Genomic DNA, 27,958 nt, shown 5'->3' on the forward strand with positions numbered 1-27,958 from the left:
TAGGCTGGGCAGACCAGATGCTTGGCAAATTCACAGCCCAAATGTGGGTTTCATGAAGGTTAAGGTCCACAGTGCCAAGAAGGCACTGGAAGGAGATATGACGCCAAAAGTCAGCCTTGTTCACTTCAGGTTTGGAGAGGAATAAACAATGAGAGGGCACAGGCAGGAACCATCCATGTCTCCCTCTGCTTAGCTCATGACATGAGACAAAGAAACTGCCCATAAGAAGTGTGGACCCCATGAGGGAGAGAGATCACAGAAAGCCACAAGCAGCTGCTTGTTTCATTGCTAACCAAACACTTCCAGGAAAAAAAAAGTCCAAACAAGAATTCGCCTAGCCAGAAATGGGTGATCAAAAAAAAGTTCCAATCACAAAACCAAAACATAGCAACTTGAAAACCAGGAAAGTCAAGGAAGAATATTGCCTTCTTAATAATAAATACATTTCATGAGCAAGAACTGCAAGGGAATCGTTTAAATTAATTTCCGCTTTGTTTGTTTAGTTTGTACAGGGCTTAAATCCCAGCTGACAGCGATCTGTAGAAGTTCTAACATATTGGAAATCTGATTTTCTTGCAGCCTGAATCCCAGAGTCCAAAATGATTTCTCTTTCAACTCTGCTAATCAGACAGGCAGGACTCAAATGGACTCTGAGTCAAGCCAAATTGCACTTGGTCTTTCTGGGGGGAGAGCTATCAAAGATGTCTGGCAGACATGCCAAGGGGAAGCTGCCTGCCATTCCTCTCTGGAGTGCTGTTGTGTGGGAGGGGGCTTTGTGACGGGAGATGGGGACAGTCCTTCGGTGTCCTGGGCAACTCTGCCAATTCTTCCTTCTCTCTGCTCCACCCTTTCTGGACTATTTACCTTGACAAATCAGGGGAACTGAGGATGAAAAACAAATGAAGGTTGGTTCACTTATAAGCCCAAAGCAAAGACTTTGGCACAGACTCTGAGGTGGACCCATCAGTAAGCACCCTGAGACAGCCCTTGCCAAATTGGTGAGCTGTATGTGGCTTGGCATCTTTCTCTCCCATGCAAATTTCCAGATGGTTTTTAATGGACAGACCACCTTGGGTTCCCTCCCATCTCCCTAACATGCTTACCCCCCAAGAATCAATCTCTGTATGTAGATCAGCTGCCCCCACTCAGAAACAGGCTTCAGTGCAGTCCACCCAACAGTCAACTCTACCTGGGTAGCCCAGATGAGAGGCACCTGAGAACTGACCCTCCTCCCAGCTCAGCCCTGACCATGAGTGACCCTACCCTCCATTCTTCAACCAAATCTAGTGTAATAAATACAAGAAGCAAGCAAGAAAACACAGGAGCAAATCAACCCTTGCTCAAAAATAAAAGTAGGATACATGGCAGGTGGTACCCCTACATCTATAGATGCACCTTGCTGTTGCTCAACCTTGTTCCTGTCAGCACTGTACTCATATCAACAAAGGATGACTACCCTGGGGCAGTGTGTGTGTGTGTGTTTATTCCACAAGGTAACCTTCAGTACTTCCCATATACCCAAGGATCTCAACCTAGGCTATAGCAATGAATATTGTGACTTCAGCCCCTAAATGCTGCCTGAAGTTCTGAGTTCTCAAGTGCCTCTAGTCCTCCATAGGATACAGTGCCTGTTGCCTATATTCCCACCGGCATGCCCCACAATCCATCTTAGACCCTATCCCTGGAGTGCACCCTGTACCTCAGTTTCCCCAGGTCTGCCAACAGTGGCATGACCATTCTTGATCCTTCTCTGTTGCACTGTCTTCCTTCCTTCCTTCCCTCTTTCCAACTGAACTCTCGTTTTTCCTCTCTCCCTAGTGCTTGTACGGCTGCTATGTCCATTCCTCCATCATCCCCACTTTCCACCGGAGGTGCTACTGGCTCCTTCAGGTAGGTGGCTGGGACTGGATTCTTCTTGCGTCGCCGGTGCTTGGGAAGGGCCCATGGAGGGTGCTGAGGGGGCATGGGGCTCCTGCGTGTGACATCAACTTTGGGCTGAGAGCCCTGGTTCTAGCTTTCAGCAGTGTGTGCCAAGGCTCTTTGGTTACTGGTCTGATTGTGAGGTTCCAGAAAGGAGATAGAGAGACCTCATGGCCAGGGTACACCTTGTTCATCCAGGGAGAAAATGAGTAGATGCCTTGGGGCACCAAGGTCCCTGGCTGCCTGTTGATGAGGATTAATAAGAGGTGTCTGCCCTCACTATAAAATTCCTCTTGGCTACAAACCATACATTCATTTGCTCTCTTTGGTTAGTCAGAAGGCACATGTGGAAAACATGTTTCCAGGGGTGTTTTAGGTGTAGTGGGATTGACTGGGATGCTGCTGGGGAGGAGCAGGTCATGACTCCTTGGGAAGGAACCCTGTGGTTGATTTGTGATGCCTGCCTTAAAGACGGAAGTGGGTGGAAGCATCTGCCAAACTTGTGGAGAGTAGCCTCTGTCCATGGTGGTGGCTAGACAGCCTCTGTGGTCATGGATAAACAGCTTAAGTCTCTTGTATAGCTAGGCAGCCTTTGTGGTGCTGGATCGATGGCCTCTGTCCGTGGTGCTGGATAGACAGCCTCTGTCCATGGTGCTGGATATATAGCTTCTGTCTATTGTGCTGGACAGACAGCTCTGTCCATGTTGATGGCTAGACAGCCTCTGAGGTTATGGTTAAACAGATTACACCTGTGGTGCAGCTAGGTAGCCTCTGTCCATGGTGCTAGATAGCAGCCTCTGCTCGTCCGGCGCTGACTTGACAGTCGCTGTCCATGGTTCTAGACAAGGCAGCCTCTGTCCGTGGTGCTCGCTAGATAGACGCTGTCCGTGTTTCTGAATATGCAGCCTTCGTTTGTGGTGTTAGCACAGCAGAGCTAAACAGATGCTACCTAGCTTCTTACTAGAAGTCTTGGAGTGTATGGTACTGTGAGGGGTGGAGGACTGAGGATCTATCCAGTGGGACTGAACCTGTGTCTCTTCCTAAGTTAGCCCTCTGTTATACAAAGCCTCTTTGTAAGACCCAACACAGTGGACCTGTCACCATTCCCCTTACAAGAAATTTTGCCCTACTTCCTCTGTCCAGGAGCTGCAGTTGGAGAACTCATTGTTGTGGTTCTACTGTCTGTGCCTGCTCCTGTTCAAGCTATCAAGCACATGGGGTTTGGTGGCCCAGAGGACCTGAGGGTCCTGACTGAGGGGAAATTGACAGAGGGGAAACAACTGACAAACATCATCCCATGTGTGCAGAAAAAAGAGCCTCAAAGAGAACCAAGCACAGAGAGGCCACTGTTTCCATGGAGAATGGCCTGGAAGGTGTCCATGGGCTGGGAGCAGTTTGGATAGGGAGGTCAAGGTCCAGCCATGTTGGAGCCCTACTACCCTGGTTCCCAGCTGTAGCCATCAGCCCTTCTGTTCTCTCCCAGTTCTCAGAATTAATTGTCTGTGGTTTGGTACATTCCTTAGGGAGTGGCATCCTGGTTGACCAGATGTTCTGTTCCTTTGTTAGTTTTCCTGCCTCTGCGTCCCTTGGAGGCTGATGTAGGAGTGTCTGTTTTTCTAATGTCTCAGAGCTGTGTCATTTTGAGGGTGGTTTATGTAGTCATGGAATGCTACTTTGATTAGGAGAAAATGCTCTAAAGATTCTAAGCCATCAGGAGAGAGTTTCCTCACTAGAATACTGGCAGCTGAGTGTGGGGACTCTGCTTTGAGGGCAGTGCTCTGGCCTGCCTAGGACATGATCATGGTTCCCCAGTTCAGGTGCTGGGTTCCAGAAACTTCATTTACTCCAAGCATCCTGTGGCTTTTGGAAACTCCTTCCTAGACCTACAGCCCCCTGGCACTGATTGTGACTTTTTCTTTTGGTATCTATTCTCCTGGTTAGAATACATCTGTGACCTGCCCTCTGTGCCACACCAGGCCGAGACTCCTAGTGGGTCAGCTCCTGGCTTGCTCACATTTTGCCCACAGTCCTTAAGGGTGCCACCTCTCCATGTCCACTCCATACCTGTCTCCACTGCTTCTTCTCGCCCCATTGTGGTCTTGTGGTTTTTTAATTCCACTGAACTTCCTCTGCTGGAAGCAGACAGATTTGGGAAGCATGAGAGCTGAGGTCTCTTCTCCATAGCTGTGTTATGGTAGTTCCCAGATGCCCCTGCAGCAAGGAGGAAAGTTATGTCCTCTGTCTGCCCTCCCTCCCTGCTTCTATGCTCTGTCCCCTGGGTACTGAAGATACACCTGGGGTGGTTCTTGTGCTTGTGTCTAGCTTGTCATACTTGAGCTGACAGGAAGTTGGAGACCCCAACCCAACCTGCACCAAAGATCAGTGCAACAGGATCAACCTGGATGTTCTGGACATCTTCATTTCCCATCCCATGCCAGGGAAAACTGTTGCCCCCATTCCTCACCTCTGGGTCCTCAAACACAGCTCTTCCTACTACTGTATGATCAAAGTGACAGTACACCGGGCTGCATCCTGGTCAAGACACTGCAGAAATCCCTCAAGTGGGGTACCCAGAGTGTAATCACCATCCCCAGTCAGACCAAGAGACAAGAAGTTAGGGAGCTTATACCAAAGCAATTAGTTCAAGCCATGTCCTGTCCACTCTAAACCAGACATTCCAACAGCAGCTGGTGCTGCTCAGAGCGGTTTGTTCTAGTGCTAGAACACTCAGACAATGACAGCATGCTCAGGTTTAATTTCTCTGATGTTAAAGAAGATGCCCAGATACAATTTGGCCTGGGTTTGCCTCCAATACCAAGCACCATGAATGAGGGTTGGTGAGTGTGAAGGTGTGGGGGCAAGGCCCCGTGAGAGCTAAGAAAGGTAACTGATGGACAGGATGACAGGCCCTGGGGAGGTGCTGAAGAAGAAGCCTGGTAATCCAGGAGCGTACAGCCCACCATCTGCTGAGTAACATGACTGAAGCAAGACAGCCTTCTGGAAATGGCGGGACTTTCAGTAGGAGGCCTCTGGATAAAGGCGATTCCTCAAGGAATCCACTACCACTGGCCACTGTGGCTTCAGCTCAGTCACCCGCTCCTGTTCATAGCCATGGCTCAATTCTATCCTTGAATATCTTCCAGCAGAGGCTACCTTAAAACCATTTAGCAAAATGGGGGCCTCTGCTCTACACTCAGAGAAATCTGTTGGGAACTCTTTACTCACAGTGGAGCTCCCCAACAGAGGAACTCCCCACCTTTGTTTCCCTCTGTGCCAAGCACAGAACCTTGACCAAGGCAGGGCAGGGGTCAACATGTCCAAAAGGTCACAACTTAACTGGACAAATCCCCCCAATGGCAGCGCTGAGCAAACCAAAGACCAATGGCAGGAGCATGGAGTCATGGCCAAGACGCAGAGGGTCAACCTGAGTCATATGGAGTTAGAATTTTTGAGCCACCTGACTTTCTTCTGGGGTGCTGCTTTCTGTTCATCTGTGTGTATCATATTCTCCCCTTCTTCATTGCTAGGGAAGGTTCTACTATAATTCAACCTAAGACACAAGCAAGCAAGCCCTAGAATGTAGGGTGCTGGATCCTAGTTAGCTCACAGGTCATTGCCGTGACTGATGGGTACCAGTGCGTGTGGGAGACACTGGGCATCTCAGGTGTGCTGCAGAGTAGGGCCACTTGTGCCCAAGACAGCATCCCAGGCTGCACTGTAGATCCAAATGGGCTGAAACCCACCCACTTCTCCAACTGGCCAGATCCTGAGATTCATATAACCTGAAGAAGGTTACCTCTGCAGGAACCACACACACTATCTTTGTTTCACCCTTGGCCTCTGTGTCACAGCCAGCGGGATCACAGGATCCAAGGAGCTCAGTCACTGCATTTTTGGTGGGTCTCTGAGGTCCACAGAGACTAGGACCAACACTCCAGTCACACATAAGTCAGGTAAGGGGCAGAACAGTGATCTTTTATTCTCTACTCCCACTGCCTAACATGGTTCTGACTGCAGCTTTCAGGACTGAGTTTTACTAGGGCTGAGGGATAGAGTTAAACAGAAAGGATCCCCCCTTCAGGACCTCAAGCCTCAGGCTCCCTGGCCTCCATGATCCATCCCTTTGAGCACAGTTTCCCATGAGAACAAGCCCCATTTCTGGCTGCACTTCCCAGCAGACTGCTGGCTTCTTTGCAAACCATTTCTGCTTCTAATGAGTGTTTTTCTCATTGCCATTGTTCTCTAAAATGCTTAATGAATGTTTTCTGCACGTAAGGCAGGGGGTGCGCCTCCACACGGCTACATGACTGCTCACTCCAATCATGGGGCAGAGGCCGTGAGGAACCTTCCTGGTACACCACAGCCCTGCAAAACAGAGAGGCCTGTGTGAAGCGGGGACCCCAGGGAGTAGAGAAGAGCATACGACAGGGTGTAGGGATCCCAGTTCACTAAAGAAGAGTTCACATTTCAACTCCAAGATCTAGGACCCAGTCTTGGGAAGAGTACTGGATTTTGAGCCCAGGGAACTGGGTTCTAGTCCTACCTTGTAGCTATACTTACACGGATCCCTGCTTCCTGGCCAGGCAGTCAGCCTTCACTGCATACCCCCTTGTCTCCAGGGAGAAGTGCTTCAACCACTCAGCCACCAGGGGGCAGAATGAAGCAAGATGTCAAGGTCACCTATGGTCGTCCTCTCTGCCTCTTTGTGAGGTGTCATCATTACCCTTCGAGTCCTGGTCATCTTACCCTAGGCCATGAAAGTAGCCCCCAGATGGGAGGACTATGGGGCCTTTTGCTTCAACATGCCACTTCCTGCCCATTCACTAGGTTCTGCCAACCCTAGCCTCCTAGAAACAGTGGGTATAGGGGCGTAACCATGGTAGTATTATGACAAAATGCCAAAGATAACTATCTTGTAAGGAAAAAATGGTTTTGTTTTAATGTCTTAGCTAGTGGTTCTACTGCTGTGAAGAGACACTATGACCACAGCAACTCTTAAAAAGGAAAACCTTTAACTGGGGCTGGCTTGCAGCTTCAGAAGTTTAGTCCATTACCATCATGGTGGGGAACATGACGCCATGTAGGCAGACATGGTGTTGGAGGAGGAGCTGAGAGTGCTACATCTGGATCTACAGGCAATAGGAAGTGAACTGTCACACTGGGCTCGAGCATATATGAGACCTTAAAGCCCACCTCCCCAGTGACACACTTCTTCTAACAAGGCCACACCTCTAACAAGGCTACTCCCTATGGGCCAAGCATTCATACGCATGAGCCTGTGGGGGCCAGACCTATTCAAACCACTGCAGGCTTATGGTCTCAGAGGTTTCCAGTCCCTGATTGCTAAATTCTTTTACTTTGGATATGTGGTAGCACATGACATCACAGTTCAGAGAAAACACTTAAATGAACCTGCCCACCTCGTGGAAGCTTGGAAGAAAAGAGAGAGAGGGAAGGGCTCAGGTCCCCATAAGCATATTCCCGGTGACCGTCCATGGGCTTCATCTCCCTAAGTTTCTGCCACCTCACAGTGCCACAGACTGGGGACCATGACTTATCAGCACATGTCCTCTGGGGACATTGTGGATTCAAGTCATGTGAGGCAGTGAACTCTGGGGAAGCACAGCAATGGAGCAGGTGATCTGGAAGGACTTTCTGGAAGGGAAGTGAGTCCAGAGTTCAGAGATGGGGGAGAAAGTGTAAGAAGGATAGCCTCACAAGCCCTTTGGACATGAGGCAGGCGAGAGAGGCGGATGTGGGCACCTGCCCAGTGGTCGGTGGAGTTAATGTTTTCTGCGGGAGTAAGGCAGATGGTAACCTGGCTGCTTAAAGTTCCCAGATCCACACACCTGGCCCAAGGCTGTCCTATAAGAGGCCCCAGGAAGGGCCAGCTTGGTATGGCAGCCAAGCCAGGAGGTTTGAGGTAGAGTATAGGGGAGAGGCCTGGGATTTGCTATCTCTGCTTCAGACTCAAAGCAAATCAGGCTAGGAGGGGCCTAGGTAGGGTGGAAGAGCAAAGCCACTGTGAGGAATTGGGGCCAGGAGTCCCAGAACTCCGGAGGCTGAGAGAAGATGGGCCATAGAGAGCAGGTAGTGTTCGAGGCCAGCCTGGGCAGCGTAGCAATGCCCCAATCATTACAAACAGAAACGATGACACTTCTGTGAAAGCTTCTCCAGGGCCACCAGTAGCCATTGTCATCATCTTCGTCATTGTCACTGAGTTTACAACCTCATTCATGGCAGTCCTTGTGCTTCTGAGCACTTTGTGGTTCTCACAAGGCTGGTGCGCTGTTAGCACTGTGTAGAAGAAGTTTGGGAGTGAGTGCTCCAGGCATGTGCCGAAGGAGGCCTGAGCTTGGTACGCTGGAGGCATGCTAGTCCCAAACCAGGCATCAGCTCACCCCAGGAGCCTCCAGCTGAGGTGTCCCTGCTGAGGGAGAAGGACTGGCTCTGTAGGGAGGACAAAAGTCTGCAGGCCACAGGGTGCCCTGCAGGAGAAAGGGGAGACTGGCACCATGATGCAGGGGCACTGTGGGAAGAGTGAGGACCGTGGTTCTCTAAGAAGGAGCCCCAGCAGGAAAGACGGTGGCCAAAGGGAGAGAGGCTCCATTCGGTCTGGAAGAGTGCAGTCCAGGGGTGACTAGCTCAAAGCAAAGCCAAGTGGGTAATCCATCCAGTAATCTTTCTCCTGGGGGACCGGAATAGACACACGGTACATGGCAGAGGGGCAGGGACAGGAAGGATGGTGCTGGCACAGATCATTCTCGAGATGCTTTCTAATACCAACTTTATTCTAAAGAGCAGCTTTTCCAACTTTCTCCATTTAATGTCCCTTGAATAACGTGATCGGGGGATTAGGTAGACTCCAGGAATTTACGGTGCTATGCAAAAGAAAAAGGGGAAAAAAAAGTTCAATCCCATTAAGATTTCAGGACCCTGGCCAAGGCTGCGGAATGGAGTGGTAGTATTTCCTCCCCTGATGTCTTCGCTTGATTGCGATTTATGATGCCAAGGCCATGGCTGTACCCACCTAAAGCTTCCAGAAAATATGGCAGGCTCCCAAAGCCAGCTATTATCCTCTCTGAGGAATGTCACTGGGCATTTCCCAGATTCCCCCATCCTTTCCTCTGGGGACAGGAGAGATGGGGGAGTGTCTGACTGGCTCTTTCCACAGGTCCCTTTTTATGGGTGGTGTTCAGGTGGTCATGTCCCACCTCCACCTTCACCTTGTAGTTTGCCAAAGTTGCTGTTGTCGCCAGAGTCCTCTGGAGCCACGGGACACTCTGCTACCACCTAATGGACAGCGAGGGTACTGGGGATAAGACAGCCTACTGGAATCTGGGCTTGAAACCAGTCAAGTTTGAATTCAACCCTACTCTTACTAGCCTGGGATTCTGGCTGAGTGAACTGAATGTGGGGTGTGTGTGTGTGTGTGTGTGTGTGTGTGTGTGTGTGTGTGTACACAGGCATTTAATTCTCACTATGAGGAAGGTCAGAGGTCAGACCTACAAAGGTCCTGGTGTCATGTTTGGCAGGCTGTTTGAAGTCATCTTCCAGTGAAGACTGCTTTTACCCCCAACAGACTGGGCAGTCTCTAAGAGAGTGTCTCTCCATGAGTGAAATTTAAGGTCTCTTAGACGTCACCATGTGATCGTAGGCCCCAGAGTCTGGCTTGTCCCACAGCCTTGGGCAAGGATTCCTCCTGTGGTCACATGAGCTGGAGCCGCTGCTGTTGGTTGGTCTCCTGTCCCCTCACGCACCCAAGCCTCCTTTGCTCCACCTCCCATTGTGAGAGAACCACATTGTCCCTTATCCCGGCATGCAAACTCTCCTTTGTCCTTCAGCCCTGAAAGAACTGGGCTGCCCTGGCGGGTTAGAATGCAGAGGCAGGATGAAGCTGCCAGGGCTGTGGTCCCTTGGAGATGGAATTATTAATTAGTCTTATTATCCACAATGTGTCAGTCTCTTAATCCTCGGGTCTGCAGAGGGGATTGTGCCTCCACAGTGCGTGGTGTCAGCTCGGCTAAGCAATTGCTTTTAATATAAAGGCAGAACAATGGGCTCTAGAGTTCATTTACTATCTTTATCAAGCCAACAATTCCTGCCCCCCCCCCTTTGCAGAACACCCTTCAAAGGCAAGGAGAATGCCAAAGCAGCTTAATTTCCTGGCTAGATGGCTTATGATGCGGGCTTTCTCTAATTATCCCGCTCATGTAATCTTGAGCCGACGTCCTGTCCGTGATATCCGCATCTCCTTTAGAGCTAAAGGGAAACTGTGACTCTGATCCTCAAAGCACCAGATGAAAGTTGGCCTCGAGGAAACACTTACGGTGCCACCACTGAAGGAACTCAAAGGACCAAGAGATAAAATCTGAAGCATCTGTGACATGCTTCATGTGTGACAACTGTCAGCAGCTCACGTAGGCCTCTAACCATGCCCCGGCAGGCGACACCAGCCTTTGTGGGACAGTCCCAGATCGAGTGTGAACAAGGAGGTCCCGTGATCTGCATCGCCACCTCATTTGTCCCTTAGTGTTAGTGGCTGTCAGAATGTAGGACTGAGACATGCTACATCTGACTTGAGGCAGATGGCTTTATGCAGGAGTGCACAGGTTTATATATGTATGCATAAATACACAGGTATGCATGCATACTCAGATAATTTTAAATATGCATATGTATGTACAGGTGTGTATAGGTGTACATGTATATACAAATATCTAGATTGTGCATAGGCATACACATATACACACATGTTCACAGGTGTGTGCAGGTATGTAGTTATGTGCACATATGATCATGGGTATGCACGGGTATTTACATGTATACACATATGATCTTAGGCACTCATAGATGTGCATAGGTGTATATGTCTTCTAACATTGTCAGTTAGAAAGAAATGAGCTTCTCCTGAGCCCTTTCTGCTAAGAGGTATGTGGCTCTGGGGCTCAACTGTGTGCTGTCCCCAGCTCTGAGCTCCAAGATTAATGGCACCAGGAGTATGAACTTCTAACCTATGTGACTATAAGCTGTGTGTGCCCCACCCCAAACTGCAGCTTCGAGCCCAGGCTGGCCATCAGAACACATTCAAGCTCTAGAGGGCTTCAGAATTTCAGAAGATTGAGTGAGCCCCGGGGAGTCCCCATGGACACAGCAGCCTGGCTAGAGGTAGGAGGCTGAGAGGGACTTTGGCTTAGCCATGGGAACTGTACCGGCATCCACTGCTCTCCCGCTGCCTCTCCAGTTCAGCCTCTCTGATTCTAAAGCATTTCTTCCCCCAAGGCTGATGAGAGGTTGCATCTTGCTGGATGTAGCCCTGGACTAGAAGAGAGAGACCGTGCCTCTCTACTGTCTCCTGATGAATTTAGGACATTCCACCTGTACAAGCTCCAGAGGATAGAGCCTGGAGCCGGTAGCCGCACCTGGGAGCTGCAGCTGGAATGGGTTTTACACTGCCCTGGGTCCTGCATGATCAAAATATCACTAGATCCCTGGCCCTTGGGTAGACAGCCATGGGAGCCCTATCTCCCTGCTCTGAGGCTAACCCTGCCCTCCACAGGTATTAATTGCTCTCAAGTGCTGACTGACAAGCTGCGAACCCCAGCATTCGCTGTGGGCCTAGGCAAGGCTAGCAAAGAGATAAAAACAGCTCTCTACAGACTGCGGACTCTGTGTGCCAGGCTTGTATCAGCTCTTCCAGGGTACAGTACCAGGTCCATAAGGTCACTAAGCCCCCAGCTTCCAGCCAGACTCATTTGTGAAAACATGAGCAATTCCTTAGAAGGGATCGTGGAAAGGGGTCGCTAGGATGCACCCCAGAAGCTGGGATTTCTAGCTCCCCTCAGAGTGGGAGGTCCTTGGCAATCACACGGAACTACATTCTGATCCTGTGTCTGTCACTCCAGGCTGTTTCTTTGCCCATAGGATATTGTGGAGCAGTCAGAAGGGTTGAAAGAGTCAGCGCAGGATGGGACACAGGCAAGCTGCAGGCTGAAATGTTGCTGCTGTCTCTGTGGAAGTTTTGATTTCATAGCTCTAGGTCATAACCCTCACCTTGGCCCCAAGAAGCCTGGATCCTAAGTTCTTTCCTCCCCAGTGGTCTCCAGAGCTTCTCATTCTGCTCCTACCAAATGTTTCCCACTTCACAACTGATGCACTTGCCGGGCGTGAGTGTCTTCTCACCACGTGCCTTTCCAGATAACCCTAGGAGCATCCCTAAAGCAGTCAAGGTAACCTAAGAGCATCCCCAGAACACCCCAGGTAACCCAAGAGTGTCCCCAGAGCGGCCCAGGTAAACTAAGAGCATCCCCAGAACAGCCCAGCTAACCTGAGTGTCCCCAGAACAGCCCAGCTAACCCAAGAGTGTTCCCCAGAGCAGCCCAGCCAACTCTAGGAGCAAGCCAGGCCCCTCTCTAACACCTAGGACACTGAGATGGTGAAAATCTGCCATCACTGTTCTCCAGCTGCACCCACTGACTGTGTCCTCCCTGCATCTTGGTATCTCACACCAAATCAGCCTCAGTGCATCCGCGAGGCAGCTACAGCGTACCTCTTGGGACAACATTCCCATGGCAGCTGCCTCTCAGGATACTGACACTGGTCCAGGAGAAGGAGAAGCAGCCTGTACCCAATCTTCTGATGAGACTGGAGTCCCATGTGCTGTCACTGTTCCAGGCTTTGTGACACCCTACCACTCCCCGCTCCCTAAAAGCAGCTGCTTTCATTACGGAGAGGGTTTCAGCCAGCACCTCTTCTGCTACAGCCACTACACTGAAAATTAAGTGGTGCAGCAGCCTGGGGTCCAGGTGCAGTGGAGGGAGAAGCCAGGCCCTTGGACGCATAGATGCTGACTTTCTTTTCACAGTTGTCTGCAGGACTCATGACTGCTGGGATCCTGTGATGCTCTGGACATCACATGGGGCTGCCACACTGAGTTAGAGGCACAGCCTTCAATCCATGCCACACGTACACACAGCAACCAGGCCAGGCAGGCGGCCTCTTTTTCCCTGGGGGTGTTTCAGCACTGTTGACAGTACCCTTCACAAACTAGCTGCCCAGCCCCTTGTTTTACAGAGGAAAACCATCACCTAGCGAGGTCCTCACTTCCCTGGGAATGCCCAGTGACTTGGCAGAGGAGCTGGACCGAAACCCTGTTTTCTAAACAGTAGGCCAGGCGTCTTTCTGGGATGCCCCTCTACACACAGACTGTGTGTGAGCTGCAGCATTTTTAACATTCCAGGCTGGCTTCCCAGGACACCTCAGCATGCAATTCAGCCGCCAGCCGCTGGTGTCTGATCAGAGAATGCAAGCTCACAACATTAGCCGGAGTCGAGCGTAATTAGATAAAGGATCATTCTGCTGCCAGAAGCATCGCGTGCTTTCCCAGCTCCAGGAAGGATGCCTGAGTTCAGCTGCTGTTTGGGATGAAGGCAGCCGCTCTTCAGAAGATAGGCACCTGCCCCTCTGCTGGTGAGGCAGAGGGAGAGGGCCAGATTTTGTCCTGTGGAGCATGGGCTGTACTGGCAAGTGACCAGCTACCAGATCTCTAGGAGAAAGCAAAAATGAATGCCTACTTTGGGGGTTCCCTGTTTCCATGCTGCTGACTCAGAGCTTCCGGTGGTGTATCCAGTTTGTAGCATTCCCCAGACCTCAGCAGGTAGCTTCTGAGAGCCAGGTACCAGGGAGACCGGCTACAGCATAACACAGTGTCATCCTAGACTGGAGGAGACTCATGTTATGTCCAATGTCTGAGGACTTGCTTGAGCCTCTCTGCCCCTTCCCTGTGACCAATGACACTGTACCTTGGGAAATGAAAGGCAGACTTTGTCTTGAGTCCCATGGGAATGAGTAACCCAACACCAGGCAGACATCTGAGATCTGGGAGTTGGGGAATTGGGGAATCAGAGTCCCCCTATCTTACTGGGCTCAGTGTTCCTAGACCTTAGGACTTGACTTAGACTCCCAGGGTATGTCAGGCCCCTGCCCCTCACCTCCAGCCTTCAGTCCCCTCTTCCCATGCCTTGGAGGACCACAGTCGACCTTATGTGAGGTTATGGCAATGCTGCCATGGGACTTCCCTCCCTGAGTTGTTCCCACCCCCACCGCTATCACCAAGTCCCCCCGACACACCCCCCTCTCGTCCAAGCTGCCCTTGGGAGAGGAGCAGGAGGAAAAGCCACCTGGCTGATCTTCAAAGCATGCCCAAGCGCAGGTGTGAAAACCAACTCTACCCTTTATTTTTTGGAAAAGTAGCTTAATTTCTTCGTACCCTGGTTTCCCTGGCTGCTCAGTAGAGATACTAACAGTGTTGTCGAGAGGGGAAAAGCCCTAACACACAAAACACATAGCATGACTGTGGTATAGAGTTAGCGCTTCAAAACCTAGATGCTTGGGACAGCAGTGTTGCACATGCATGTACATACATCACTTAATATGTGCATCATGCATGTGCGTTACTGCATGTATGAATATGTACAGGATACACATGTACATGTATACATGCAAGTATGCCTGACATACATATATTTAGCATATTACATGTGTATATATATCATGTATACACATGAGCACACATGTGTACGTGTGCATGTATAACATATTTGTGTATGCATATGCATGCACATACATGTGTAGTGTATACATACATACATACATACCTACATATGCCCTGCTAATCCCAGCACCATGTGAGCACAGACACTAGAAAGACACACCTTGAGGTCACGGCCACATGAGCACTGACACTAGGACACACCTTGAGTAGGTCATGGCCACGTGAGCGCTAACACTAGGACACTCCTTGTAGAGGTCTTGGCCATGTGAACTCCTTCTGCTAAGCAGGAAAAGGAGGTCTGGAGCAACCATTGCTTCAAGATTATGGTCCAGGCCTTGTATCTTCCCTGGGGGGTTCTGCATGCTCTTGAGTGACACTTAGGATCCTTCTTTCTCAGAAACCAGTTGAAAGGGTGCAAACAAGTGGAAGGCTTGCAGACTTTCCCTCTCCCTCCCTCCCTCCCTTCTTCTCTCTCTCCTTCCCTCCCTCCTTCCCTCCCTCCAGGTGCAGATGCCCCTCCCACTCAGGCCCTCTGCTGATTCCTCTTTATTCCCTGGCTTTCTCGTGCAAGCAAACGATGTCCTGCCTGCCTCTCCAGGGAAGAGAGACATCAGTACAAGCAAGCCTGGAGACGAGCAATGGGCTCTTGCTGCTGCTTGCGTCATCTGAGTTAGAAGTCAACCAATTTCCCAGAGGATCATGGAATGGGAACTCCTCACTGACACAGACCCAGAAGCTGATGGACTAGAGATCTGGGGAAAACAAAGCAAGACTGGGTTCTAGGAGCCATGGGGAGGAAGATGCTTGGACCAAAGTCTTCCCCACACACACACATTCCTATCATGAATGGGGCTAATCCCTCTCTCTGCCTCCATGAGCTATAGTCAACCTGGCAAAAAACATCCTCCAGGATGCCCTTTCTCCTTCTGGACCCCCGAGGCTCCCAGATGTCCTCTTTGGCAGAGGTCAGGAACAAGGGAAGAGCTGTCTGGGTCATGCTTCCCTCATCAGGCATGCCCTAGGCCCCTGTCTTCTTGTTTTGTCCTGTTGATGGCTAAACAACTCTCTGCTGTCTTGCACAGCCCCCTGCAGACCCTCTCCCACAGGTACCTTTAGAGAAATCAGAAAATTTTCTGTGGCTTCTGGGCCTGGGCGATATCATCCTCGGGAGGTGTGGCAGGTCAGATGGGTTGCTGCCCCATGGAACTCAACACTGGTATGTCCTGATGGCTTCCCACTGTAGACTTTGCTCCTTTGTTGCCCAATCCTTGACCGTGGACGAGGTGTCGAATGGAGGACCTTCAGCTACTCTGTAAATGGGTCCCATAAAGCTTAGCTTGCAATGGCTCTATTAAAGAATTGTTTGAAGTTGTCTATGTAGTATGTAGGTACATGTGTAACCTTGGCTCTCTATTCTTGTTCCATATGATTTTACAGAAGCTCCTCTCTTTCCTGGGGCTTGTTTCCTCACCTGAAGAAAGAATATTTGACTCAAACAATGGAGCTCCCCCTGACCTGGAAGTTGAAAGACCTCCATGCTCTTGCTTGCTCTTGACCACCTCTCTTTTCATCCATGTTCAGCCTTACCATGGCCAGTGCCTCCTGCTACTGCCTGAGGCAGCCCAAGCTTTGCCGGATCTCCCCATGGCTAGTGCTAGACTCTGTGGCCCCCATGCATAGAGGAAAACTTAAGGCTGTCTCAGTGGTCGGTGGTCTATTCTCCCATTTGTCTCTGTGCCCATCCCAGAGGCTGAACTTCTGATTCCAGAATGCAGAGAGTGCACACTATAGTACCTTCCAGAGGAGCCTAGATAAATCACACCCAAGAGATCCTTGAGGGGGTCCTGGGGGGAGAGAAAGAGCAGCTGATGAAGCTGTGACAACTCTTGTGTATTGGGGATGTGCAAATTGGTTCCCAGAGGGCATAGTGCCAGGCCTGGGATTCTAGAGAAATTTGCTCTTTTGATATCAGTGTGTATTAGTAGAATCAGGCAACATGCCAGGTTTCAGGGGACACAGAGGTGAGCCAGGCCTGTGGGCAAAGATTCAGATAGACTCACTCAGGGACCTAGTAAGTGGCAAATCCTTCAGAAACCCTGAATTTCCCTATTTTGTGAATCTAGATTTTCATGTGTCCCAGCTCTTTGGAAGTGGGACACACAACTCATTTAACCTCCTGCATCCCAGAAGATAGAGACAATTTCTGCAAACCTAGATCCAGACAGTGGCCCCCTGGGGCATCCTGTGACTAAGAAGAAGTTGGGATGACATGCCCTGTGTATTCCCCCATACCTGGGCCCCTGAGTAGAAAGAATGACTGGCTACTGAAGTCATCAGCTGGCCTCTGCTGCCCAGCGGATGGGTGACTTTCAGCGGCTCCAGGAGGGCACACGGGTCCCAGTAAGCTGCACATGCTTTGGTACTGGTTTCCCAGACAGGCTCTGTATGTATCCTGCCAGCAAAGCTGTCCCCAACACTGCTCTGCTCAGGTGACCGTGTTCTCCTATAAGAGACTTGAGTGTCCTGGCTAATGCCTCAGAGCACTGTCGGAACAAATGTCTGTTCTTTGCAGTCCCAGAATCATGTTGACCCTGGTCACACAGATGCTAAGTGTCTTTTGCTACGCTCCTGGCTTCCTGCAGATCTGCCTAGGAACAAGGCACTTAGCCCTCTGTGAAGACTAAACCGTAATTGCTAGGAGTGAGATCTAGAGCCACTCCTCCACTCTGTGAGTGATCCAGGGCATCCGGGGCACTGAGAAACACTCCGTTCCCTGTCAGACTGGAGCTGGAAGGAGTCACCCTGTAGGGTCTTTCATTCCTGTTGGAGGGCCGTGACCACATCCTTTAAACTTGGTGACAGATCTTCAGACATGGCCTCAGTTGTTGAAGGTGATACCAGGTGGATATTTTTCCTCAGAGTGATGTGGACAGAACCCCCAAAATGGATTAAAATGTCAGGATCAAGTAGTATTTCCCTTTGTGGCTGCCTCTCCTGAGCTGGCTAAGAGAGAGACCCCTGACCGTGTTCTGGTCTACAGATTCAGCCTCTGTGCTAGAGGCATCATTTCTCCAGATCTTTCCTGTTTGCTTTTGTTTAGGACCATGGTTTGCAAACAACATAATGACAATGACTTGCAGTTAATTTCCAAAATAAAAGGAGACCTTAGCCCGGGTCTCATCTGCACCTCTGTGGTCTCCTAGGGCTGTCCTCGCTTTGCGCCTATGGCACCCCCCCTCGGTGCCCCCTGATTACCCTGCTTTTGCCTTTCCCCTTACTGCTTTGAAACAGCATCCAGGCCGAACTTTCTTACGTGAAGGCCACAAGTAAAGCTCTCACACTGGCCTGATATGTCCACAAACAGCTGCAATCACAGGGAGAACACAGGTCCCCACATTTCCTGGGAAAGTCTGAAAAGAGTCCTGGACCCCCAGCTTGGATTCAGACTGTCCACGGGGTGGGGGGACTAAACACAGGGGGTGCGAAACGGTTCCAGAATGTTCTTCTGTGTATACCACCCAGCGTTCATTTGTGTCATAGAGGGCCGGTTACACACTGCTGTGGTCATTAGTTAATGTATCTGAGTGGGGGTTGGGGAGGGAGAGCGCTAAATAATTACAAGCCCTTCTGTGGATTTTTTTCCTTCTGACTAAGGTTAAAATGAACAGTGTTGATCCGCTGCCCAGGCAGTACGCTTGTTAAAGGAAATGGTATTTGAAATGATTTTTGAGCCAAAGCAATTTGGCTGCTCCAAGGCATCCTTTATCTTTTGCTTTCAAGAGGATAATAATGTTTAAAAACGAAGTCACTCATACAGTTTCCTGTCGGGAAGCCAGGCTGTGATGGGCACCTCCTCCTCTGCTTTGTTTACTTGATCCATGATGGGAAATGCCAGTCTAATGGGCCCCTCTGCTGAGCCATTGGTTCTCCCACCGCACAAAGTGCTGGGCTGAACTGGGTCCAGCCTGCACCCAAAGCCTCAGTGGCCACACCGTGAATGTCAGGACACCAGTTGGCATGGTCTGAATAGGACAATCATGGCACTATCCATCTCCAGGGTTGAGAAGCGAGGGAGCCATGCAGGGTGGGAGAGGGCAGGAGAGGCTTCCATTTGGCTAAGGGATGTGTGGCTCCCATGGAGAAAATAATGGAACATCCAGTTGGGATGGTAAGCAAGGCCTCCTTGTCACTGCTCTTATCCCTGTCTTAAAGGCAAGGACCACAGACCTGCCTTTTAAGTGGGGTGGGGTGGCACTGACCTTGCATGTCTGTCTGAGTCAGTGCATGTATGTGTATGTGTGAGTGTGTGTGTCTGTGTGCAGGGGATGGAGTGGCATGAACCTTGAATGTCTGTCTTCGTCAGTGCATATGTGTGTGCACATGCGTGCATGTTTGTACATGGAGCAACCCCCACTCCCCTCGCCGGCCTGCCTGCAACTTCTCTGGTAGGAAGAAAGAACGGCTCATCCCCTAAGCTCTCCCGAAGGTTTGTTCTTCCTGGCTGTGGCTGTGCAGAGCTTATGGGGATGGGATGCATAAAGATCGAGAGGAGATGGCTCCAGCCTTGTGCACTCCCAGAATGCCCTGCTCAGATATTCAAGTGCCCAATGAGCAACGAGCAATATCCATTCTTCAGCTTCCTCCTCCTCTTCACAGAAGCTGGAGAAACAATGCTCAGAGTAGGGAATGGAGGGGACAGGGGCAGAACTTTTCATGATGGCAGTAGAAGGGAGATACAGTATCTCCCCATGTTTTAGGACAAACACACATACACACATGCATGCACATGTACATGCATGCACACACACATATGCACTGACTCAGACAGACATACAAGGTCAATGCTACCCCACCCCACTGCACACACACACACACACACATACATGTGTGCACACACACACATGCACATCACATATGTGCAGACCATGGTTGTTCCTGGTGTTCAACCATAGACCAATGCACTTTCTGAACTCCTAGCACTTGGGAGCAGTGCTTCCCTCCCCAGGAAACTCAGGGGGGAAGATGAGGGTTCTTCCCTGAGAACATAGGATGCTCTATTTGGTGTTCCTTCTGATGGTACCCTGACCATGAATCCGTTGGACTTCTGCGTGACAAGCAACAGAAGGAAGAGTGGGACTTTAAAATGGGGGCATATGGGAGATTGGGGATCTCAGTGCGTGTGCCTTTCATCCAGATTTGGGGTCACACAAGCCTCAGGCTTTTCTCTTCTCTCAGGCTGACCTCACTTGTTCCATCCCAGGGAGTGCTGCTGGCCTGGCAACTACATGCTGAATAGGGGTTTGCCAAGGACCACTATACCCTGCTATATCTCAAATGCTCACGTACACCTGATTCATTTTGCCTCTGATTGGAGAGGTGACTTCTGGGTTTCCTTTCAGGAGACACAAACTTAGTGGACTGTGACTTTCGTCAGATCTTTCCTTTTTTTTTTTTTTTTTTTTTTTTTTAGAAAAGGCAGCATTAAAAAAGCAACTTGGAATTTCTGTTTGCTCAAGGTGGGGGTGAGGTGTGGAAAGCCTCTGCTTGCTGTTCAGGCCCTAGATTTGCCCGAGAGATTAGTGCGCTTGCCTGCCAAGAAGTTAGCTAAAGGATGTACATTTGCTATAGATCAGAAATATTTATCCTTTCCTGGGCAGGAGATCCGAGGAAGTTATCCGAATGCACTGCTCTTGGAAATGTGAGTGATGCAGGCCCTGGAGCTGCAGATGCACAGGAGGGCTGGGCACTGGGGGGGCTCAGGGAGTCCCTGAGGAGGAGAAACCATGGTGGGGTGTCCAGCCGTGCTACCATGGTCTGTGGGGATGTGAAGGTCAAAAGAACCAAGTGAAATCCAGAGATGAGTTTGGAAGTGGCGGGCAGATTGCCCAGGGAGCTGTCTCAACATGAAGCAGAGACTCTGCTTGCCCTCCCTTAGAGGCCCTGGGATTGGGAGCCTCCTAGTCAAGTCTCCCTCGAAGAGAAACTCAGACCAACCCTTATCCTACTGACAGACAAGAGAAAAGGGTCCTGGTCTCAAGCCAGTTCCAGAGTGAGTAGCTGTCCAGTCTCCCCGTCAAACCTTCTTACAAATTTAGTGGCTGTTGCAATAGAGTGAGAGGTTTAAACTCATAAATGATTGAAACACTTAACAATTATGTCTGCCCCACTGCAGACATCCTACATCCTCCTGGGAGTCAGAGAAAGACCTGGTGATGGCCAGGAAGTGAGCTGATTGGGCAAGCGGTTGCTTAGCTGTTCTCCCCGTTTGACCTTGCCAGTCATCCTTGCTACATCTGGGTTCACCTGTCCCGACAGTTGGGTTCCTCTTCTGGTTCTATGTGTGTTCAAATTTGGGTCGTGGGTAGTGTTGAGGAGGTATCAGTGCCTTCCTTGAGATGCCAGAACTTGTTGTGTAATCATGTCTTTAGGACCCCTTTGTCATTCATAAAAACACCTTACCTTTGACCACCAGCCATCATCCACCCTCCTGGTCATGACAAGGAATGGACCCAGCGACAGCTCCTGGAGCTGAGGCTTGTCGTAGCTCAGTCTATCCTTTCATTCCTAGGTCTGGTGAGTGTTATATATCCTGGTGAAAACCTTATGTTTACTTCCTTGGCTCCATCCAGGACCTGCCTGTCAGAGAGGTCCCTGTTTGGTTACCAGAAAGCCTATGTCTTTCCACCTGGAGGGCCCTAGGCCTTGTTGAAGCAGGATCAGTCTTGGAGCTCTCAGGGGTAGATAGCTAATCCTAGATAGACTATAGACTGTAGGAATTTATAGGTAGACCACGCTGTGCTCATCTATTTCTGTCTTGTTCGGCACACTTCTTGGCTGTAATTCCATCTCAGGTGGATGAAAGGCCCTTTCTCTGCCTCAGATCTGTGAACCACCTCTTCTCTGGTGCCTACAGAAAGCTTTCTGAGTGTCCCCAGGAGCCGAGGGAGGGTTCCCGCAGACTTGATCACCTGCACATGAAGGGACAGTCAGGGCAAAGTGGCTAACCTCTCCTAGGGTGTCATTCTGAGGTTACCCACGCACAGGTGCAAGCTGCCTGGGATGTCTTTGTGCTCACAAACCTGCTCCTGTGGTGGAAGTCCAGCGGGAGAAGACATGTGAGCCGTGCTAGGCTTCCTGCAGTAGACCAGGCTGTGTGGGACCATGAGCTCATGATCATCTAGAGTAAGGGTCTCCTCAGGGAGAATACGGTGTCTAAGCATCCAAGAGTGAACATGTAGCCTAAGGAGCATGGGAAGGAAGCAGAGGCAGGGACAGGTCCCGATTCTCGGCATGAACTCATGAACTTGTCCCAACCCAAACATTGGCTGTGTCTGTTTAAACACTGGTCACTGCCAGCACACTGTCACAACCACGGTAGTATCTCCCAGGAAGGAGCTACCAGTGTCTCTGTCAGGTCTCACTTGTCTGGTGTCCATCATGATTAGAGAGCATGCTCTTCAGAAAACAAAGACAGGCCAAGAAGATAGCATCCCCACCTTGTCCTGCTGTCCTTTTAAGAGTAGAGTCATGTCATCTGCATGGCATCACGTAAACCTGCCATTCATATTTCCCAAAGAGCCGAGAAAGGAGGCCTTCCTGGCCTCAGACCTACTTCCCAGCTGCTAATTGACTCACAGTCTCACCTGGGAGACTCTGTCTTGAGCATTCAAAGGGACAGATTTCTTTCTTGGCAGTGAAGAGATGGTACAGGCTTGGGAGAGAGACACAGATGTCAAGTCAGGTTCCAGAAGACTAAGAACCAGGACAAATAACAGAAGCCACCAGATTCCCTTGAACCTGTGCACATTGGTCCCAAGGGCATGGCTCTGGACCACATGCTCCCCTGCCTTGTTTCTCAGAATGCCAGGCTTATCACCCAGGACCAGCAGAGGGAAGTGAGCTGCAGCTTCCAGCAAGGTAGTAACTGTATGGTTCCTCCCAGACTGGGAAAGCTGGCAGCCTGTAGCTGTGGAGGTGGCACTCAGTCCTGCAGAATAGCAAGCGCAAGCAGGGCTTGGAGAAAACCAGTTAGTACCCACCAGTGACATGTGTCATTTGTCTTGGTGCCAGTATGTTTATGGGCCTCTGCAGGAAAGCCATGTTCAGTAGCCAAAACATGAAGCTGACTCAGCAGATTCTAGAATCTTCCTTAGAGCCTCTTCTGGGACGATCTCCTTATAAAGTAGCCTTGCCTTTCCCCTTTGTCAGCAGCAACAGAGTCGAAGAAAAGGCAACCAGAAAGGCGGCAAGTGGGTGCAGAGTGTGGGCCACAGCTCTGCTCACAAGGAAGGGGAACCTGAAGATGATAGTTTGTTCCCAGGGTACCCTGACCAGATGTGCCCTCCCAGCTGCCAGCTGTCTTGTGCTGTCAGTTCAGATTTCTGTCTTCTACAGCCCGCAGGGCAAGCAGCTTGCAGAAGACACCTCTGCAGAGCTGTGCACCTGCGGGGTGGAGGCAGAACGTAAGAAGCCCAGAACTTCAGTGTGCACTAAACCCCAGAGGTTGGTCTTCAGGCTTGCGAGAGGCTGCAAATAAAATCACCGGATGCTCCATGGATTTGAACTGCAGATAAATAAGAAAGTCTTTTACGATTATTTTAAATATGAGCATGAGGCTACGCTTATAGAAGCGATTGTTGTCTGCTATGGACTCTTCTCTTTGTAGACCTTTCTGTCTTCCACATCAACTGACTACAAGCCTGAGGGTTCTGGGATAGGTAGATATGTGCTGGGACCCAGTGAGGGGGTGCCTGCGTGCCATGTGTGAGTCTCTTGAAGCCCCTGAACCTGCAGCAGAGAACACCTGAACCTCTGATGTTTGTAGTGAGTCTGTTTAGGGATGTCTACAGAAGGGTTGGGAGCAAGCCATGAACTCCTGGGCTTTAGCTGCCATGGTCCCTGGCCCCAGGGAGAAGCACGCAGTTGGGAAGCTGGTGGGTCGGTACAGCAAGTGGCCAGGACCAGACCAAGGCCCGCTGGAGCTTAGAGAGGCTGGTTAGGAGTCACTGGGTGACTTCCTGAGACTTTGCTCTCTGGAGCCTGAGCTACAAGCTAGCCTCCAACCTCTGGCCAAGGACAAGCTCAAAGCCAGGCTCTGTGCACACTGGCTTTTGAGGAAGTGCGTCCTCTCTCTGGGCAGCAACATTTGCAGTCAAGCCTGTGTGTGGAATCTTTATTTCTCTAATACAGCCCAGGCAGGATTTAGTAGACAAGTTCTCCAGAGGAAATGCAGCCAATAAAAATTTGATGGGCTCCAGCAGCTCGGCAGAGTCTCCTTGCGAATTCCAAGTACCTGCTCAGTCCCTGGTTTGGGCAAGGTTCAGATTTGGCCTGCAAATGGCCTTTTAGTGAGGGGACCCAGAGGCAAGGGCTGCTCCCAACCAGGATGTCACCTCCAGCCCCTGCTTCCCAGGAAGTTCGCAAAACCTCTAAGCCTGGATGTGGGGTTTCAGGCCTTTGAACCTGCAAAGGAGCTTAAGTCCCAGTGCTTGGGGACACAGAGGTCTTCTTTGCGGCATGATGGCTGGACACTGGCCAGGGAACTGGTGCCTTCTGGGACAGAAAGTCAGTCAAGGAGTAGGTGTGAGTTTCAGTGGAGGGTGGGAACTAAAACAACTTCCCAGTGACTGTCCTTGGTCACTTGTCTGCACTCTGCACGTGAGAAGGGTGTCTCTTTGGGGATCGGGCAAGTGTTCCTATCTCTGGGTCCCTGCCTGAGAACATTGGGCGAAAGAGGGCCTGTAAGGAGCTCCCTGGGCATCCAAACTGTGTTCACACCCCTCTCTTCGCTCACCTCCTAGCCAAGCCTGGCATAGACAGGGAACCGTCCATGGCAAGAAGATAAAGGATATCTCGGGATGGAGACAGCTGACTGCCTGGCTGAAGCATCAGGAAGCCACAGGCCCAGCCCTGACTTACCTGAGATTCCTCTTGTTTAGCCAAGGTCAGATCACTAGAAATGCTTGGTGCTCTGCTGCAGCTGGAGAGAGGGACCAGGCCCTGAGCACAGGTGTTCACAGCCTGGAAGGTTGTCCTGCCTGGGCAGGGATAGGCATATAGAGCAAGCATCCATAGCCAAAACCTTTCTTTGCAGGATGCCGGCTTTACTACAAAGGGAGGGGACATTGGTGCTGCTCTCCTTTGCTTCCCATGAAGACAGCTCACACTGGAGACACGTACACATACCTGCGTCTCAGTTCAGCTCAAGCAATTGCTAGCTGGGTGGTCCTGGGGCAGGAACCTGGCCTTCCTTAACCATTTATCTATCCATAAAGTAGAATGATAGCACCTCCCTCACAGAAGGGGAGACCGTGGGTGGGGCTTCACGTAAATGGCATGGTATGGTGGGGCCTGTGCAAGCCCGGTTCCTATGTACCGTAGCGTGGTCATCATGGTGAGTTCTCACCATCACAGCTCACAGGTGGGTTTCACTGGCACAGCCTTCCCTTGTGCTCTGAGCACCATCAACCTTCCTTTTCATGGTTCCTCCTTCTGCCGGGTCTATCTCAGAGCCCTGCTCTTGGCAGCCATTAGAGACGAGGCCAGAACCATTCATTTGTAGTTTATTCTCCATAACACAGCGTGGGACTCACTGGCCACTGTGCTGGCTGCATCTCCCCTCAGAGGTCCCTAAGCATATAACTCATCTGTCCCCAGATGACCTTACTGTCCCTCACCTATGTCACAGGACACGTGGGAGAGGGATGGCTGAGAGGAGGCAGCAGCTGGACACTACAAGACAATGATCTGTTGGATCTCAGAGGCGCTCCTGGGCAAGGGGAGACTGTTGCTATGGCTGCGTCTACACTAGCCCACACAGTAATGGTGATCACTATTGGCTCTTCGAACACGGGTCGTTATATTTTGTTGCATTCATTCCCATCACTTCTGTATCCCGTGTTTCTGAGGATTACTGCCAGCAGTGGCAGCCATGACCTCTCAGGACCTCTCAGGGAGGGCACGCCACTCCAGACGATGAGGCAAACTAGAGCTGCCCACTGGGAACAGTAGGGAGAGAAATTCAGGCTAGCCTAGACCCTGTTAGGATGGGACCACACCACAGGAAAGAGCTCTCAGCTGCCTGTCTACCACGGGCTGTGGACCAGTAGGTGCAGGAGGCCCCCTCCATGTTGTCAGAGTTGCTTGTCAGGAGGGAGGTTAGGCAAAGAGACAGTCCACCTGAAGCTGAAATGAAGGGACAAACGTGGGCCCTGGCAGAAGCCTGGACAGACAGCTATGGAATGACCTTGGGTGGCCTTAGAGCAGGGCCACCTGTTCTTGAGCTCCTAGCCCTGAACAGTCATGTGCACCAGGATCTTGCATAGTTCACCAGGGGCAGCTGAAGGCTGGTTTCAGTCCTTGGGAACTAGGGCTGAGGCCCCCTCGGGTGCGAGCATGAGAGCTACCTGAGGGCCCAGTTCTCCCAGTCCCAGAGGGCCTTGAACCCCTCCCTGTTCTCACTGTGTCCAGGCTTGTTTGCGAGTCCTCCCTGTGGTGCCACCCAGGACAGAAGAGCCGGTTGGTGGTGGCAGAATGGAGGTGAGGAGACTGCAGTCTGGGGCCATGAGAGAAGGGGGAGGGGGAGGAAAACTGAAGACTGGGAGGTCTAGCAGGTAGTCCAGCTGCTAGAGACGGGATGAATGTTCCAGAAACCACAGGAAATGTCATGAGAGAGGCCAGGGAGAGCAGGGCAGGCTGAGCGCCAGGACAGGTCCTGACCCTGAGTGAGGGCACAGGCACAGAAAAGCGGTCAAACCAGACCACTCTGAGGGCACAAAGGTTCAATGGGGAATTCACACTGCCAGGCTGTCCCTCAGAGGGCAGAGAGAACAGAAAATATCAGGGAAAACCTTGCCAGTTTTAGCGGGGGCAGGAAGGGGCATGTGAGTCAAACAGTTTGGGGATTAAGAGTAATAGGAGGCGGTGTGGGCCAGAGCAGCCAGGGGACTTTGATCTGTCGCAGGCGCCTTTGAGATCATGAGGAACTAGACACCCTTGCCAGAGGTACTGGCTGTGAGGGGTGGATAAGGGAAGTGATGCTTTTCCTGATAAACAGAAACCTGCTTCACAAGATTTCTGAGGAAAGCGGAGTTCAGGTGGCCATCTTGTTTACATGGTCAGTGTCCAGCCCGGTATGAGCCCAGGCTGACATTCAGGATGTTGTCAACAGCACTGCCACTAGGGGGCACACTTTGGACCTAACAGACCCATGTCCTAGGGCGGAGGCTCTCAACCTTCCTGCTGCTGTGACCCTTCAACACCCGTCCTCATGTGATGACCCCAGCCATAAAATTGTTTCATTGCTACTTCATAACTGTAATTTTGCTACTGTTATGAATATTAATGTAAATATCTGATATTCAGGATATCTGACCTCTGTGGGGGTCATGACCCACAGGTTGATAATCTTTGTCCCAGGGGAAGAAAATAAGCCCTTGGCCAGTTGGGCCCAGAAGACCCAAGGGTACCTCAGAGGTATGATTTGAGTGTAGGGTCTCTCCACACCATAACACAACCTGGTACACACACACACACACGTCACACAACTACACTAGCACTCAGGATAACTCAAAGGTTCACATTCGCACACAACATGCTCACATGCACACTTACTTCTGACACACACACACACTCACATGCTCACACAACACACTCAGCCCCCCCGAGCCTTTTTCTCCTTGTACTTTCTCTGGGACTGCGTCTCTGCTGAGGGCCCTGGCAGCCCAGGTTGGGTGGGCACATGCCCAGCTCTGGGGTCTGTGGAGCCATTTGCTCCTTGGAGCAGCACTAAGCCCTATTTCCTCTTCCTCCCTCTTTGGGTACCCGGAGAGCCCCAAGCATGCTCAGGAGAATGGACCCTTTATTACCTTGCGGGCTCAGCACAACTGCATCCCAGTAATTGAAAGTGGCTTGACTCAAATTGCATTTTCCCAAAGAGCTCAGAAGACAGGAGTATGGGAACAAGAGTGGGCAGAGGGGAGAGGGGAGCTGCCAGCTCAGCCCCGAGGAGCCACCAGTCTGAGAGGCAGAGTCCCAGACCCTCAGGCCTCCTGGACCTGTGTGGGGACAAGAGCAGAGCCTGAGCCCCAAGCAGAAGCATCCTCTCCTGAACCATCCTCCCCTACAGGCTCCACCCTGGAGCGGACTTGAGTTACAGGTCTCTATTGCCACAAAGCAAGTCTATAAAGTCCTGGTTTGTGCCCCAGGGCCTTTGCGCGTGCTGATTCCTCTCTGTAAAGCCCTGTTGTCCTTCCACAGACCTCAGGGCCAGCAAGGTCTGCAGAGCCCCTGGCTGTGTTTCCAACAGGGCTGTGCACATTGGTTACTACATCCTTCAATCTGTCCGAGACCTACAAGGCAGGGTTGTTACGGTTGCTGCATTAGGGATGGGGAAATGAGAGCCCTGATGGGTGAAGCCAGGAAGAGGCACCGACGGCCTTCAGTCGGGGCTCTCGGTCTCTGAGCTGTGCTCTAAGCAAGGCAGGA

At 51.0% G+C, this 27,958-nt stretch overlaps 1 protein-coding gene across 10 annotated transcripts in view; it reads left to right on the plus strand.

Moving 5' to 3' along the window:
* The window catches only part of Camta1 (calmodulin binding transcription activator 1), an 820,478-nt gene that overhangs the window by 590,489 nt on the left and 202,031 nt on the right, over positions 1-27,958 (plus strand). For all 10 annotated transcript variants that reach the window (XM_057784922.1, XM_057784923.1, XM_057784925.1 and 7 more), the window contains one exon: positions 1,819-1,890. In XM_057784922.1, coding sequence (XP_057640905.1) covers positions 1,819-1,890 — 72 coding nt within the window. The remainder of the gene's footprint in view (positions 1-1,818; positions 1,891-27,958) is intronic.

The sequence above is a fragment of the Chionomys nivalis genome, chromosome 11, assembly GCF_950005125.1.
Source record: "Chionomys nivalis chromosome 11, mChiNiv1.1, whole genome shotgun sequence".
Lineage (NCBI taxonomy): Eukaryota > Metazoa > Chordata > Mammalia > Rodentia > Cricetidae > Chionomys > Chionomys nivalis.